General features: G+C 41.3%; 2 protein-coding genes across 4 annotated transcripts in view; both read right to left on the minus strand.

The window, feature by feature from the left end:
- ATF6 (activating transcription factor 6) overlaps window positions 1-15,885 on the minus strand; it is a 185,037-nt gene that overhangs the window by 57,210 nt on the left and 111,942 nt on the right. The gene's annotated exons all lie outside the window — the stretch shown is intronic.
- LOC115288417 (proteasome activator complex subunit 3-like) overlaps window positions 13,888-15,885 on the minus strand; it is a 2,423-nt gene continuing 425 nt past the window's right edge. The window contains exon 2 of the mRNA XM_029935733.1: window positions 13,888-15,879. Within this exon, the coding sequence (XP_029791593.1) occupies window positions 15,381-15,879 (499 nt within the window). The 3' untranslated portion in view covers window positions 13,888-15,380. The remainder of the gene's footprint in view (window positions 15,880-15,885) is intronic.

Below are 15,885 nucleotides of genomic sequence, written 5' to 3' on the forward strand. Positions count from 1 at the left end.
TCCTTGTACATTTTCGATATTAGCCCTTTATCTGATATGTCATTTGCAACTATCTTTTCCCATTCTGTCGGTTGCCTATTAGTTTTCTTGATTGTTTCTTTTGCCTTGCAGAAGCTTTTTATCTTGATGAAGTCCCAAGGGTTCAGTTTTGCTTTAATTTCCCTTGCCTTGGAGGATGTGTCAAGTAGGAGATTGCTGCTTATTTACTTATTTTGAGAAGGAGCATGAGTTGAGGAGGGGCAGAGAAAGAGAGCCAGAGAGAGAATTCCAAGCTGGCTATGTACTGTAGAGCAGAGTCCAATGTGGGCCTTAAATCCATGAATCATGAGATCATGACGTGAGGCAAAGTCAAGGCCCAGAGGCTTAACTGACTGAGCCACCCAGGCACCCCTATCTGTCATTTCAAAGAAAACAGTTGACTATATATATTGCAACTGATAACATTTGAGCTGTCAAGTGAAAATAAGAATTTTGGAAGCTTTGCATCCACCTGCATGAGCATGACTTTCTTGCGAGACACTGGTGGTAATATTAATGAATGCAATTTTCTTTTTCTTCCTTTCTTTATTTGAGTGGGAAGGGGCAGAAAGAGAGCAAGAGAGAGACAGAGAGAATCCCAAGAGGGCCCCACACTGTCGGCACAGAGCCCCACGTGGGGCTTGAACACACAAACCATGAGATGATAACTTAAGCCCAAACCAAGAGTTGGACACTCAACCAACTGAGCCACCCAGGTACCCCTGAATGCAATTTTCTAATATTATGTAATGATATGTGTTAATATTTGGAAAGTCTAGATAATTCAGTGAACCAATATTTTCCAAATGACCTATACAGGATGCTTACAAAATCAAGAAAGGGTAAAAGTTCCACTCAAAGTGCAAGACAGATCAGGGGCGCCTGGGTGGCTCAGTGGGTTAAGTGTTTGACTCTTGATTTTGGCTTGAGTCATGATCTCATGATTCGTGGGTTCACATCGGGCACTGGGCTCTGCACCGACAGTGGGCAGAGTCTGCTTGGGATTCTCTTTCTCTCCCTCTCTCTCCCCCAAACCCTACTCACACTCTAGCTCTCTCTCTCTCTCAAATATAAATAAATAAACATTAAAAAAAAGTACAAGGCAGATCAATGAATTTTAAGGTGATGGAATATAAAGGTTTCATTGACAATTCATCTTTTAAGAAATGATCACCTACTGAATTTTGATGTAGTATCAAAAAATAATAACCCCTACAATCATCTGAAAACAGCATTAAGATATTCCATCCTTTTCTAACTATGCATCTGTACAAGAGCAGGAGTTTCTTCCTCTATTTCAGCCGAAACAACATAACTGCAACAGACTGAATGCAGAAACACACGGGAGAATCCTGCTAGTTTCTATGAAATCAGGGAGTAAGACTCTGCAGAACTGTAAAACAATGCCACTCTTCTCACTAAAAATGCATTTAAGTTATTTTCATATGAATCACTAAATTAAATATCTTTTATGTTGATTTATTTTTGAAGGAGAGAGAGAGAGAGAGAGTGGGGAGGGGGCAGAGAGAGAGAGAGGGAGTAACAGCATCCAAATCAGGTTCTGAGCTGTCAGTGCAGAGCCCGATGCACGGCTCAAACCCACGGACAGCGAGATCATGACCTGAGCCGAAGTCAGATGCTTAACCGACTGAGTCACCCAGGCGTCCCACTAAATTAAATACTTTTAACATTTACTTTTAATTTCTCCCAATGGCTAATGATTCTAAACATCTTTTTATGTGCTATTGGCTTTTCATATATCTTCTTTGGAGAAAACCTATTCAAATCCCTTGTCTATTTAAAAATTGGGTTATCTTTTTATTGTTAAGTTGTAAGACTGCCTTTTATATTCTGGATACAGGTCCCTTGTTAGATACACAATCTGCAGATAGTTTCTCCTATTATGGAGGGTTCTCTTCTCTCTTTCTTAACAGTGTCCTTTGAAGCACAAAAATTTTTACTTTTGAAAAAGATTAATTTATCTATTTTTAAAATTTTCTTACTTGTGTTTTTGGTATTCTAATGCACATTTATTTTTATAAACTTTTCCAGAGTGGCTGTGTTATCTTACATTCTCATCAGCAATGTATCAATGATCTGGTTTTGTTTTTCTTTTCTTTTTTTTTTTTACTTTTCATATTTTATTTGGGTTTATTCCTATAATCACAAAGGCAGTATCTTCATGCAAGGACAGTATCTATTGCATTCGAAAACATTTCTTGTGAAGTATTCAGAAAGGCTTTGCACAAGAGCTCCTGTGAGCAGGTGAGCACAGGGCAGGAGGGCGATGGAGGGAGCAGCTGCACAGATGGCTGCATGAGCGAATGGCGGCCAAGTTCACTGTGATTTTTCACTTGCAGCTGTGTGGAAAATACCTATGCTGGTGACTCAACGTCTTTGGGTTTCTTGCTTTTAAATGACAGCAGAGAAGAGATGAATGATCTGGTTTCTTTACATCCTTACCAGCATTTGGTTTTCTTACTGTTTTTTATTTTTAGTCTATTATATTGGCACAAAATATCAACTCCATTCATAATCTGGATTCCCGCCCAACTCACTTCTCCTTCCCTTTCCAATCTCTAGGCAAAATTAATTGCCCTAATTTGTGTTCCCCCAATCCTTAGGTCTCTCACAGTGGAATCACTTAACATATGATAGTTTGTGCTCACATGTCTGTTTCTACTGGGTAGAAAAGGTACGGTCCGCACGGTGGGATCCTCGTGAAAGTATGTAAGGCATTCTATTAAATATGTACATGCATTTCGCTTGGGAGGGGGGAAGCCCATAGCCAAAAAAGGATAAAGTATCACTGCTTTGGGGGGAAAAATATTTCAACTTTCAGGAAACAGACCTTGTTCCTGAAGACTAAAGGTACTCAATAAACATTTTAGCATCAATGACTCTTTTAGTGAAAAGTTGCCTCACTCAAAATTGTTTCATGTCTTCCAGACAAATGACTTCCACGCTATAACAACTACTTTATTTATTTTAAAGCAAAATGATTAACTTATAGACAAAACGTGCTTGAATGGTTATTTATAGTCAAACAGTGAAAAATCTAAGCAAAGTATTTTCTAAGGAACAGTTTATTTTCCCAATTAATGACTATTTCATTTCAGACTGTTGTTTTCTAACATCCCAGACATGCGTTAATAGAAATGACTAATTACTCTGGTTGATTTGTGGTTCCTCTATCATCATGATTATTACTTACTCATATCCTTAGAAAATCTCTTTTTTAACCTATTTCATAGTCTTACCCACAATTAAATGCACTCTTTTCCTAGTACATCTCAAATTTCACCAAAACAAATATTATTACACAATATATGTATCCATAGTCTGTATCCTAGGGGTGAAAGGAATTCAGGACTGCCGACTACAAAGGGGCCTTCGAGGAGAGATGAAGTTTGAATGTTTGCATCCACAGCATGAGAATATACCGGGCTAATGACAGAAGCTCACTAAAGCTTTAGAAAAGTGAGTAAGTGAATGGGTGCATCTTTTTTCTTATTGTTAAAGGGAGTCAAGTCAATGGAACATGAAGTATATTCATTTCAAGAGACTTGTATACCTACAGATGTTATAATGTCTAGACAAATTCATTTTTTTCACAATCTTCCTTGGCTATAAAGATGTAATGAAAGACACGCACACACAAAACACACACAAAGCATAACACACGCATAAAAGGATAAAAAAAGAAAGTGCAGACACCCAGCTGGAAATATGCTCATGAGAAACAGTAACATGGAAAGAACGAAAGAAACGGTAATATGAGCAGCACAACGGGAGGAAACCACACTGGTTGGAGATCTTTGTCTCTCCTCGTCGGAGCTCAGTGGTTAAGCAGATGTCCCTACAGAGCAGAAGCCGTCACCACTGACAGAGGGTAGTGTCCACCACTTACCTACGGAAACGCTCAGAACGATGTGGCCGCTCTATCAACAAACTGCTGGAACCGCTGAGCGAGGCCAGTGAAGCCGCACGATACAAAATCAATCTACAGAAACCTGTTGCGCTTCCATGTTAATAATGAAGCAGCAGAGAGAGAAATTAAGAAAACAACCCTATTTATAATTACACCAAAAAGAGTAAGATACCTAGTAATAAACCTAACCAGGGTGCCGAGAGACCTGTACTCTGCAAACGGAACACCCTGATAAGAGAAACTGAAGAGGACACAAAGAAATGGAAAGACATTCCATGCTCCTGGATCGGAAACACCAATATTGTTAAAATGTCTATACTACCCAGAGCAGTCTACCTATTCAATGCAATCCCTATCAAAATACCTCCAGCATTTTTCGCAGAGTTAGAACTTTTTTTTTTAACATTTATTTATTTTTGAGAGACAGAGCGTGAGTGGGGGAGGAGTAGAGAGGGAGACACAGAATCCAAAACAGGCTCCAGGCTCTGAGCTGTCAGCACAGAGCCCAACGCAGGGCTCAAACCCATGAACCGTGAGATCATGACCTGAGCTGAAGTCAGACACGTAACCAACTAAGCCACCCAGGCGCCCCTAGAACAAACAATTCTAAAGTTTGTGGGGAACCACAAAAGACCCTGAGTAGCCACAACAAGCCTTGAAAAAGAAAAGCAAAGCTGGAGGCATCACAATTCCAGACTTCAAGTTATATTTCAAAGCTGTTATTATCAGAACAGTATGGTACCGGCATAAAAGTAGACATACAGCTCAATGAACAGAGAAGAAAACCCAGAAAAGAATCCACAATTACATGGTCAACTAATCCTTGACAAAGCAGGAAAGAATATTCAATGGAAAAAGGATACTTGTTCAACAAATGGAGCTGGAAAAACTGGGCAGCAACATGCAAAAGAATGTAACTGGACCACTTATACCATATACAAAACTCAATTCAAAACGGATTAAAGGTCTAAATATGAAGCTGAAACCATAAAAATCCTAGAATAGAACACAGGCAGTAACTTCTTTAGCATCAGCTGAAGCAGCTTCTTTCTAGATATGTCTCCTGAGTCAAGGGAAACAAAAGCAAAAATAAACTACTGCGACGTTATCAAAGCAAAATGCTTTTGTTGCCAGCATAGAAACAAAGCTAAAAGGCAACATGTGGGCTGAGAGAAGATATTTGAAAATGATATATCCTATAAAGGGTTAGTGTCCAAAATACATAAAGAACATATAAGGGCACCTGCGTGGCTCCGTCAGTTAAGCATCTGACTTCAGCTCAGGTCATAACCTCACAGCTTGTGAGTTCGAGCCCCACATCAGGGTCTGTGCTGACAGCCCAGAGCCTGGAGCATGTCTTCCAATTCTGTGTCTCCCTCTCTCTCTGACCCTCCCCGGCTCGCGCTCGTGCGCACGCGCACTCTCTCTCTCTCTCTCTAAATAAATTTTAAAAGTATTTTTTAAAAAAAATTTTAAAGAAAATAAACCAGCCACTAATTTCATAGGTAAAAATTTCAGAATTGATTTCAGAGTAATTTAGTTTAGGAATTAGTAAAGTTTCAAAGAGAACAAATAATTAAAAGAATAACTATATTCTGGCATTAATTCATTACAAGGAAATCAATCTCTCATATAAACATTTGTTTAAGGTAAGAGATCAACACAGCATTACTGTGAAAAACACTAAAAATCTCAAATTTATTTTTTAGGTAGAACTCTTAAATTAAATCTTTTGGAGTAAATTTAAATGATTTCTAAAATAGGAACAGAAACGTTAGAATGAGTTCTATTTCATTCTGACGAAGACCATTTCCATGGCCTGTGCTTTTAGCAGAGGTTTCATTTTTCAATTTTTAAGTGTCATTTTTAATTTTCAATTTTCAAATTCTGAAATATTCTTAGGGAGCTGAAGAGCACTTTGCACTTTTTTTTTTTTTTTACAGAATGAGTATGTCTCGGGTAACGCACAGGTTTCTGTCTGAATGTAAGTACCTGCAAAGCAGGAAGGGAGTGCACGCTGTAGAACCAAGGAGATATTCTTATAATAAGCTACGATTCTTTGCTTGCTTTAATCAAGCTATTCTGAGTTGATATGTTACCAGTACGCTTCATCTTCTTTCTAAACGTTTAAACAGAAATTACATTCATCAAAATCATTTTATTCTTCCCACTATGTTAACTGTTTCATCTCTAGACTTCTTACAATAAAATGCAAGAATGTGGAGTTGAAATGTAGGAGAATTCTATTCGACTTACTGGCTTCTTACTGGAAGTATTAACCCTTGGCCCTTTCTAAGGGGCCTTTCTTCATGCCGTCTGTTAATTACGGTGCAGAGAGCCGGGCCTTGCTCCTGCACAAAACGGCCTCACAGAGTCCAATTTCTTCAGCCCCGGATGGGGCGTGACAGGAGTGCCGGAGCGAGCTGTGAAACGTGCAGGTAATGGGTTCATAACTCTGTGCTCGTCTCACAGCAAAAATGCAGAACGGAGGGAAACCAGGAAACCACATTCGTCGATATTAAAGAAGCAGAAGGAGGTGGTGGTGTGTTGGCTCACTTACACTTACTCTACGTTGTGTGAAATTTATGACAAGTTTTTACGACAAATATTTTACGTTTTTACATTTATTAAATAAAACTTAAAACCTAAAAGAATTCCTTCATAACCATTTAACAAACTATGCTAACACTTAAGCATTAATGAAACTCTTTAACCTTTTGAGTACAGAAATCTGGAAGGTAAGTAAAGCGAATGTGCACGACCACAGAGAATAAGGTCTGAAAGACAATTTTCAGGGTTCTTTACTCTTTGATGCAGTAGACTTACTTCTCCGTGACTCGTGGCTAGCGCAGTAATAAGAGAATCAGTGGCGCTGTTAATGGGGTGAGAGGTCGTTTTCAGTTGGGGTTCGGGGCCGACGTCTGGAACCACTCGCAGCTGCCACGTGGCGAACAGGCTTAATGAAATTCCCGGGAACAGCGGAGGAGAGCTGCCAGGAGTACTCTAAAGATGCTGTATTGGGGCGCCTGGGGGACTCAGTCGGTTAAGCATCCGACTTCAGCTCAGGTCGTGATCTCGCGGTTCGTGGGTTCGAGCCCCGCATCAGGCTCTGTGCTGACAGCTAGCTCAGAGTCTGGAGCCTGCTTCAGATTCTGTGTCTCCCTCTCTCTCTGATCCTCCCCTGCTCATGCTGTCTCTCTCTGTCTCTCTCTCTCTCAAAAATAAATAAAAACATCAAAGAAGTTTTTAAAAAAGCTGTATTATTGTGACATGAAAAAGCTTAATTAGAAGCCAAAAATTAGCCTCTGTCTAATTCTGAATCAGATCTCTAGATGTCGCACACCATCCTCCCACATTTCTGGGTTCACATCCATGTACGTGTCTAGCTGCAGCAAAGTGCTTCACTTAATTACGAGAGGTCTTAGGAGAAAAGGGAGAAATGACTTTCTGTCATTTGATCTCATTTTGGTTCAGCTCAATTTAATTCAAAATACTTTATAAACTTACTGTAGGCAAAACCCCATAGGGGACAATAAAGAGTAAAAAAACTCCTCACTTTTCTCAAGGGACTTATGTGGACAAGCTATACATATATTTTATATACATAAAAATAATACAAAGAAACAATCCTATGCAATACTATGGAATCCAGTGGGATTATGGGGATTTGGGGGCTCAAACGCTATTCCTTGTGGGAGAGCCTGACTTTGCCTGTAGGTATTTGTACACTGTTCTTTCATCCACACAACAGGTGACTCGGTTTTTGTAAGATGCCAAACTCACAAGCCATGTGGTTTCTAATTCAGCTGCCTGAATTAACCATACAGACTTCTCCCGCAAGCCTGGGTAAGAGACACAGTACTTAGAAGGCATGCTTATGGGGCATGCTAGCCACCCCTCCTGTAGGAACTCCGACTTCCAAGGCCAAGCCAAGTTTAGCCTCTCTCCGAATGGCTTTTACTAAATTGCACATTACGCCCCGGATGGCAAATCAATAAAACTTTTACTGAAGGGGCGCCTGGGTGGCTCGGTCGGTTAAGCATCTTACCAGCTCAGGTCATCATCTCATGGTTCATGAGTTCAAGCCCCACACTGATTTCTGTGCTGACACCTCAGAGCCTGGACCCTGCTTCAGATTCATTCTCTCTCTCGCTTGCTCGCTCAAAATAAACATTAAAAAATTTTTTTTAATTTTACTGAAAGTCAAAAAGTCCACACTTAATGAAATGCCATGTCCCCATAATACACTACTTTGGAAAGTTCTGTTTCAGCTCCAAGGTGCATCTCAATTACCTTAGAAATCTTAGCTCTCACACAGGGCTGACTTTATACACATAGGTGACTTCAAACATTCTAGTATACAATAAAAAAGTAAACAAGAAACTGGTAAAATTTTAATAACCTACTTTATTTAACCCACTATTGCTACAATATTATCATTTAATGTGTAATCTACATAAAAGCTAATGAGATATTTCACTCTTTTTCTTCATCCTAATATTTTTTTTTTACTGTTTTATTTCTTTTTGAGAGAGAGAGAGAGAGAGAGACAACATGAGCAGGGGAGGGGCAGAGAGAGAAGGAGACACAGAATCTGAAGCAGGCTCCAGCCTCTGAGCTGTCAGCACAGAGCCGGATGTGGGGGTCGAACCCACGAACTGCGAGATCACGACCAGAGCCAAAATCAGATGTTCAACCAACGGAGCCAGCCAGGCGCCCCTTCTTCATCCCTTCAAACTCCAGTGCGCCTTTTATCCTCCTAGCACATCCCAATGACCAGTTACATCTGAAGACTCGTGTCTACTGTACCTAACACACTAGAGGATAAACTTCTTTTGGGAAATGGCCCTTTCGGGCTTCCACCCCAACGAAAAATTACAGGTCTTCTCCTTTCCCTGCTTTCTTCTGTGGGTTCTCAGGGAAGAGCGGCCATAACAATTCCACACAGCAGTTCTTCGGCGGTGAAGGTTAGGGCGGGGGAATAGGTCAGTAGGAAATTGTAAACACATATACATTATGAAAGTGAAAAAACAAACTTTTACACTAGACTTCTCCTGGTCTATCTCCACACGATCTCCTAGCACCACCCTCCAACACAGATGGCATCGCTGATGGCACAGAACAATGCCTCGTCAGAAGGATTTGGACCTGGAGGTACTGAAATTCCTGGGGTTTGTTTACTGAGGATCATTTTTATGACCAAAGTAAAGTTACACTTAACATAAAGTTAGAGATTTTTAAAAAGTGTTCTTACATCATCTTTAAATAAAAGTATTATGGGCTTGGAAACACTTCAACATCTCTTTAATTTTGCAGAATAAATAACATTTAAAAAACTGTTAACGTTTATTTTTGACAGAGTGTAAGCGGGGGAGGGGGAAAGAGAGGGAGGGAGAGAGAGACACAGGATGATGAAGCAGGCTCCAGGCTCTGAGCAGACAGCATAGAACCCGATGTGGGGCTTGAACTCATGAACCATGAGATCATGACTTGAGCCAAAGTCGGATGCTTAACCGCCTAAGCCACCCAGACGCCCCTAATTAACATCATTTCATAGGGACATGCTAATTTGTGGAATTCTCCTTGTTTGCATGTCTCTAGAAGACTTCCCTTTGAACATAATCTCATTATTGATAACAGGGAGTGTAGCTCAGCGACAAAAGCACTAGCCTGAAATGGAAGATGATTTGCCTTCTAGACTTTGCTTTGTCATACATGAGCTGTGATGCTACAGAAACTCGCTGGGTCTAAATTTCTCCATCTGTAAAATTAATGGGTGCGAAAGTACATCTCTCAGACTCCAAAATTCACATTGAAAACTCTACTCGACAATTTCAAAATGCTTTACACTCTGAAAGCAATAGTATTTGAAGCAGATGTGACTTCCAGGGTAAAGCCAGAAAACTGTAAAAGTCAGCTTAAGTAACAAAGCCAAAACAAACGGCCAAATTGTGAACGGAACCTAATTCCGATTATAGGTTCATTTCCTGTTCATCAGCTCCTGCTAGTTTTCTATGAATAAGTAAAAATAACACTCGCCATTCTCTGTGTGAGAGAATTCATTAAAATCAGTTTACTAGTGAGACATTTTTAATGTGAGTCACTGGGGTCACTAAGTTTCATTGCTAAAATTCTGTCTTTAGGAACTTGGGAGACTTAGCACAATGAAGAAAACGGTACACAAATGTACAGTCATCTAACATAAAGCACCTACTACGGTTGATGAAAAGATAAACCATGAAACTTTTAAACATCTATTCTACTTCCCAGGGGTAGTTCCAGTTGGAGGTGGGCAGATGATACTTAATGTGTTAGCAGGAAAGTGTTCCAATGCGGAGAGCAAGGGTGGTCCCGCACCTGTTCCTTAAATGACTGAGTCCTTTGTTGTTGTTGTGTTCAAAAAGATCAGTAATTTCTTAGAAAAGAAAAAAAAAAACGCCTTGATGTCGGTGCACAAAAGGATCTTTCAGAAATGTTTAAATGTTGACAGAGGAAGTAGGACTCCCTCCTCCTCATCACAAATCATGCGCAGGAACGGCCCATCTAATCAGTAGAAAACAGTGCCATTGCTTTCACTACGCATTTTATAAAGGTAATTAATATGCATTTCTTGGGAGGAGATAAGTACGAAACAGTGGCATTCTTACAGCTAATACAAGCTCCGACCCAAAGTGGCGAACCTTCCTCACCTACACATCTCCGCATTCTGCTCTCTGTCCCACAGGCACGGGTCCTCCTGGCTACCTGATCCCGGTTTTCCGCGCTCTGGTCAAAGTCCCTGCCTCGGACAAACACCTTCACCGTTAGGTGGCAGAGCCCCAAGAGTCCCTGGGAAATAAAATGAAAGGGGGTTTACCTACTGCTGTCTGAATCTGGGGTAGCAGTCAAATGAAACCACAGTACTGGTTAGACTGGATTTAAACAGAAATGCTTCTCCTCTACAGAAACATGCATGATGAATTTGCAGGGATTTAAAAACATGTATGTATTTTTAAAATAAATGAAACCCACACGTACATGTCAATACTTTTGTACTGGAGGGTTATGAGTAGTTTCTCCCTGTTTATTTTCCCAACTTTCTGAGCACTGAGATAGTTCTTTTCTACTTTAAAATTGATCACATAGTTATCTATTAATGGTTAAGGCCATTTGGTAAGAATTCTGTAGAAACATGAAAACCTCATAAAGACTATAAAAACTGTTGCCTCTAACAACCAAGGAATTTATAAACAGGTCAGTAATTTTTTTAAAAAACCTTTAGCTCCACAGTGTAAGAACTTTAAAATTAAGCCTCTTCTACATCATTTAAGAAAAGAATTTTCACTCAGTTCTAAAAGCCAGATCTGCCAATATCCAAGTTTCCAACCAAATTTGACTTAGTAGCTGTCACTGATTATAAAAAGAATTTAAAACTAAACTGATTTAATCCCAAAATAAGTTTTTAAAACCATTTTTTCAGAAGGAAACATTAAAACATGGTCTCTCAATTCAGCTGTCTTCTAAAAAGAAAAAATGGGGCTGCAAGTACTGCTAACAAGCAAATAACAGACCAGACACCGTGTTTTCACACCAGTTCCCAAAACAGGTCTATTATTGTCAGAGCTTTTGCAAACATTTGCAAGAAAAGGGAAAGTCACAGAAGGTTTACTTTTGCAGAAGGGACTTTATACAAGCATTCCAGCTCCAACTGGGTTGGATATAGTGTTAGAACAAGGAAATCATGCAAATGCCAAAACTCCTTAACTACGGAGGACCCGCATGTCTTAGTAAAAGGCACGCCTGGTACCAGAGACAGGCGTTTCACACCGGCGTGGGGTTCGACAAAGCTTAAGAGTAAAAGGGACATGCAACGTGTGATGGTTGTTATGCAGAGAACAGATGTTTTTTTTAATGTTTATTTTTGAGAGAGAGGACAGAGCATGCGCAGGGGAGGGGCAGGGAGAGAGGGAGACACAGAATCCAAAGCAGGCGCCAGGCTCTGAGCTGTCAGCACAGAGCCTGATGCAGGGCTTGAATTCATGAACCATGAGATCATGACATGAGCCAAAGTCAAACACGTAACCGACTGAGCCCCCCAGGCGCCCTGGAACAGATAATTTAAGCCGTAGCAGATTAACTATACTTGAAAACTACGCAAACTTGGACTTCCCTTAAATTATCCATTAAATGCCCGTGTGCAATTAAACGCCTGCCGAATTGTTCCTGGCACTTTTATGGATGCAGATAGAACACCTTACAAGGGAAATAAAGAGAACACTCGAGGTGCCGGTGGGGGCGGGGGGGTAGGGGGAATGTCAAATGCAAACATAAATATTCATATCCATCTTAATAAGAACAGGCCCAAGAACAAGGTGCATTTTCTAGATAAAACCATAAATAAAATTTTACTTTTCTTTAAAAGTTATTTATTTGAGAGAGAGAGAGAAAGAGAGAACAAGAGCAAGAGGGGGAGGAACACAGAGAGGGAGAGACTCCAAGCAGGTTCCGAGCTGTGAACGCAGAGCCCAACGTGGGGCTCAAACCCACCAACTGTGAGATCATGTCCTGAGCCCAAATCAAGAGTCAGACGCTTAACCCCCTGAGCCACTCAGGCAGCCCACTATAAATAAAAAAAATTTTAATACATTTTTTAATATTTATTTTTGAGAGAGAGAGACAGACAGACTGCAAATGGAGGAGGGGCAGAGAGAGAGGAAGACACAGAATCCAAAGCAGGCTCCATGCTCTGAGCTATCAGCACAGAGCCTGATGCGGGGCTTGAACTCACAAGCCGTGAGTGAGATCATGACCTGAGTCGAAGTCGGACGCTTAACTGACTGAGCCACCCAGGGGCCCTATAAGCAAAATTTTAAAGCCCAAAGGTTGCTGTGACCGAATTCTATGTCTCTAACTCAGTTTCCTCATGGAGAAAGGTCAGCTCTTTATTCATTCAGATGAAACAGTTAAGGAAAATGAAAGAGCAAAAGAAAAGCCAAGAATCCCAAACAGACAGTGACACCAACCTCAGGAAACATAATGGGTATTCTACCACCTTAGAAAAAACAAAAAACTGCCCACCATGAATGCGGTAAAGTTCAATCTCAGAAACATTTCTATTCTAGAAACTATGCAAAAGAACACATCTCTGCTTTGTATCATACATAATTCTTGCTGATCAAGAGGAAATGTTTTTCTAACAGCCTATAGAGTCACGTCTGTCCATAAAGGTTCATGCCGGTCTTCACTCTTGGCAACCAAAACACACTGAAGAGAAACTCAAGAATATGCCTCATTCAAAAGTGATTTCAATAGGGAAACAGGGAGAGGGAACATCAGGATCAATGAAAAGAAGATAAATTATTTATGTTTTCACCCTATCCATAAGCAGGTTCAGAAGTAATTGCATTTGGGGGCACCTGGGTGGCTCAGTAGGTTAAGCGTCGACTTCGGCTCAGGTCATGATCTCGCGGTTCGTGGTTCGTGCTCTGTCTCTGTCTCAAAAATAAACTATATATATAAAAAAAGAAGTAATTGTATTTAAATAGCAAGACTATATCCTCACAAAGATATCATTTAAAAAAAGAAAAAAAGGCAGAATTTCAAATAAGTTTTTTTTAATTTTTTGAAAAGAGAGAGAGAGAGAGAGAGAGCGAGCGAGCAAGTAAGCTGGGGAGGGGCAGAAAGAGAGGGAGACACAGAATCCAAAGCAGGCTCCAGGCTCTGGAGCCCATATGGGGCTCGAACTCATAAACCATGAGATCATGACCTGAGCTGAAGCCAGACGCTTAACCAAATGAGCCACCCAGGTGCCCCTAACAAGTAAGTTTCAAATAGACACCAGACTCTTTTATATGGTCACCTTGTTTCAGAGGATCTCACAAAGAAAAAAGTTTTTAACGGGGAATACATTTTCACATGTCACAAAAAATAAAATTAACCCCATGGAAAACTCATTTGAGAAATAATTTATTGCCTGAAAGTATTACTATAAAATACTTTAAAACATTACAGTCATCAGTTATGTATGCATATAGTTTTAAAAACATTACGAGGATTCAGAGCACAAGTAGTTGAATGAAAAAAAAAGACATGAAGCTCCACTGTGCACAGAAACATCTCATTCCCAGATATAAGAAGGCATCACACACAACTCCCATTCATGCTTTTTCCAAACGTATTATTCCATAACTCCCTCAGGCGGTGTTTCCGTGCAGTGAAGCTCCTCAGACAGTATTAACACTAAAAAGCTGACTATCATTAGAAGACATGAAATTCTGAACAAAAACCATTACAGAGAAAGGATTCTTCACATCAGAAGAAAGAAATTCTCTGTGATGCAGGAGGTGACTCAGTGCAATGATTTGCTGCAACTGAAATCTGGAAGTGCTGGACTTGACGAACCCCAACCACGTGGCTCACCGAGGCAAAGACAACGGTTTCCTCTCAACCAGGCAACAAAAGCAGGAGTAAGACACTCAAAGTTACATTTTTAATGTCTTTAGATTTAAATAAGGATCCACATCCTTGGAGATGGAAATTCAAATGAGAGGCCCTAAAAAGATCTCAAGAGGCAAGAGGGGAAGGGAGATGAAATCCAATGGAGAAAAAAAAAGAAAAAGCAAATGTGAACCAAAGGATCTTCTGAGGTAAGTGAATACACAGGGGAAATCCTAATTTGTGTGGGAGGAAACTGAAAGACGCAGAGACGGTAGAAGGTGGTTGTGCAAGGAAGCAGTCTTCACAGATGCCTCTTCACCCCGAGGGAGGTGTGGATGTCCATTTCTCTAGAACAATAAAGAGCTAGGACTCATTATCCGCTCATTTTTCTTACACTCCAGGGCTGAACTCTCAAGGTGGGAGGGAAACCCTCTACCCGAAGACCACGGTTCTGATAAGCATGCTGAGTACATTGTAGAATGTTAAAACCAAATCTGCCAAACTGGAGACATACAATAACCTCAATACATCCCTGTAAACTCCCTTCCTTGCAGCAATAAACAACAAAACAAAACAAAACAGTGGCGGCAAAAGGAGCGTTTCTGAGGTTAGAACAAAGTAACAGCAGAACCTTAGGGAAAAGCTTCACTTAGCTTTCTTTTAAACTTCAGGTTTTCCTTGGAGTAAATCTCTCAAACCATTCAATGTCAGCAATGCCATAAAAAAGAAACCTTGGCCAACATTCATCTACAGAAGCTGCTTTGAAAAATGGCAGTTCTTCCCGTTGGCCAACCCTACCGCCTTCTACCTGAGGACTTGTCCCCAAGCTCTCGGCAAGGAAGAAGCAAGGAAGAACTACACCAGAAGTATTCGGTGCGGGGATAAGCTGGAGGAAACGGTCACTAAACAGTAAGGCACGTTTCCAGTCGGCTCATCAGTCGGTGTCATTATAACCCCCTCTGGCTGCCTAAACAGCCCGTCTACCTCCCGGAAAAGAGGGGTGCAAGCAGGGCCCTCAGTAGAGGCTGTCAGTGTTGCTGGCTCGAGGCGTCTTGATCTTCTCGATGTTTTTGAGGATCACGTCGTGCAGGGCGGCGTACTGGTTCCGCACGTGCAGCAGGATCTGGAGCACGTTCAGGTACTCGTTTTCGTCCACCTCAGCCACCGTGCGCCGGTAGTCTTCCACCTGCGGGTACTTCACCATCTTGGACACCAACTTGGCCCTGGTGTTGTAGTAGGTGGAGAAGCGGCGCAGATAGGAGGCCGCCGTGCTCTCCACGGTCCACAGCTGGTCCACGGTGTCCTGCTGGATGGACACCCCGAAGTTGTTGCCGTCCTCCACCTTCGGGATGAGCAGCTGCACCCACACGCGCACCGTGTTGCACTTCTCCCTCAGCAGCGCGATCTCGGGTTTTACCCGCTCGATCAGCTCCACCAGATGCTGGTTGCTCCGCAGCAGCTGCCCCTCGCCGCCCGCCAGGGCCGGCGCTTTGCCCGAGGCCTCGGTCTGCGGAGGCGGC

This window comes from Suricata suricatta, chromosome 3 (genome assembly GCF_006229205.1).
Source record: "Suricata suricatta isolate VVHF042 chromosome 3, meerkat_22Aug2017_6uvM2_HiC, whole genome shotgun sequence".
In the NCBI taxonomy this organism is placed as follows: Eukaryota; Metazoa; Chordata; class Mammalia; order Carnivora; family Herpestidae; genus Suricata; species Suricata suricatta.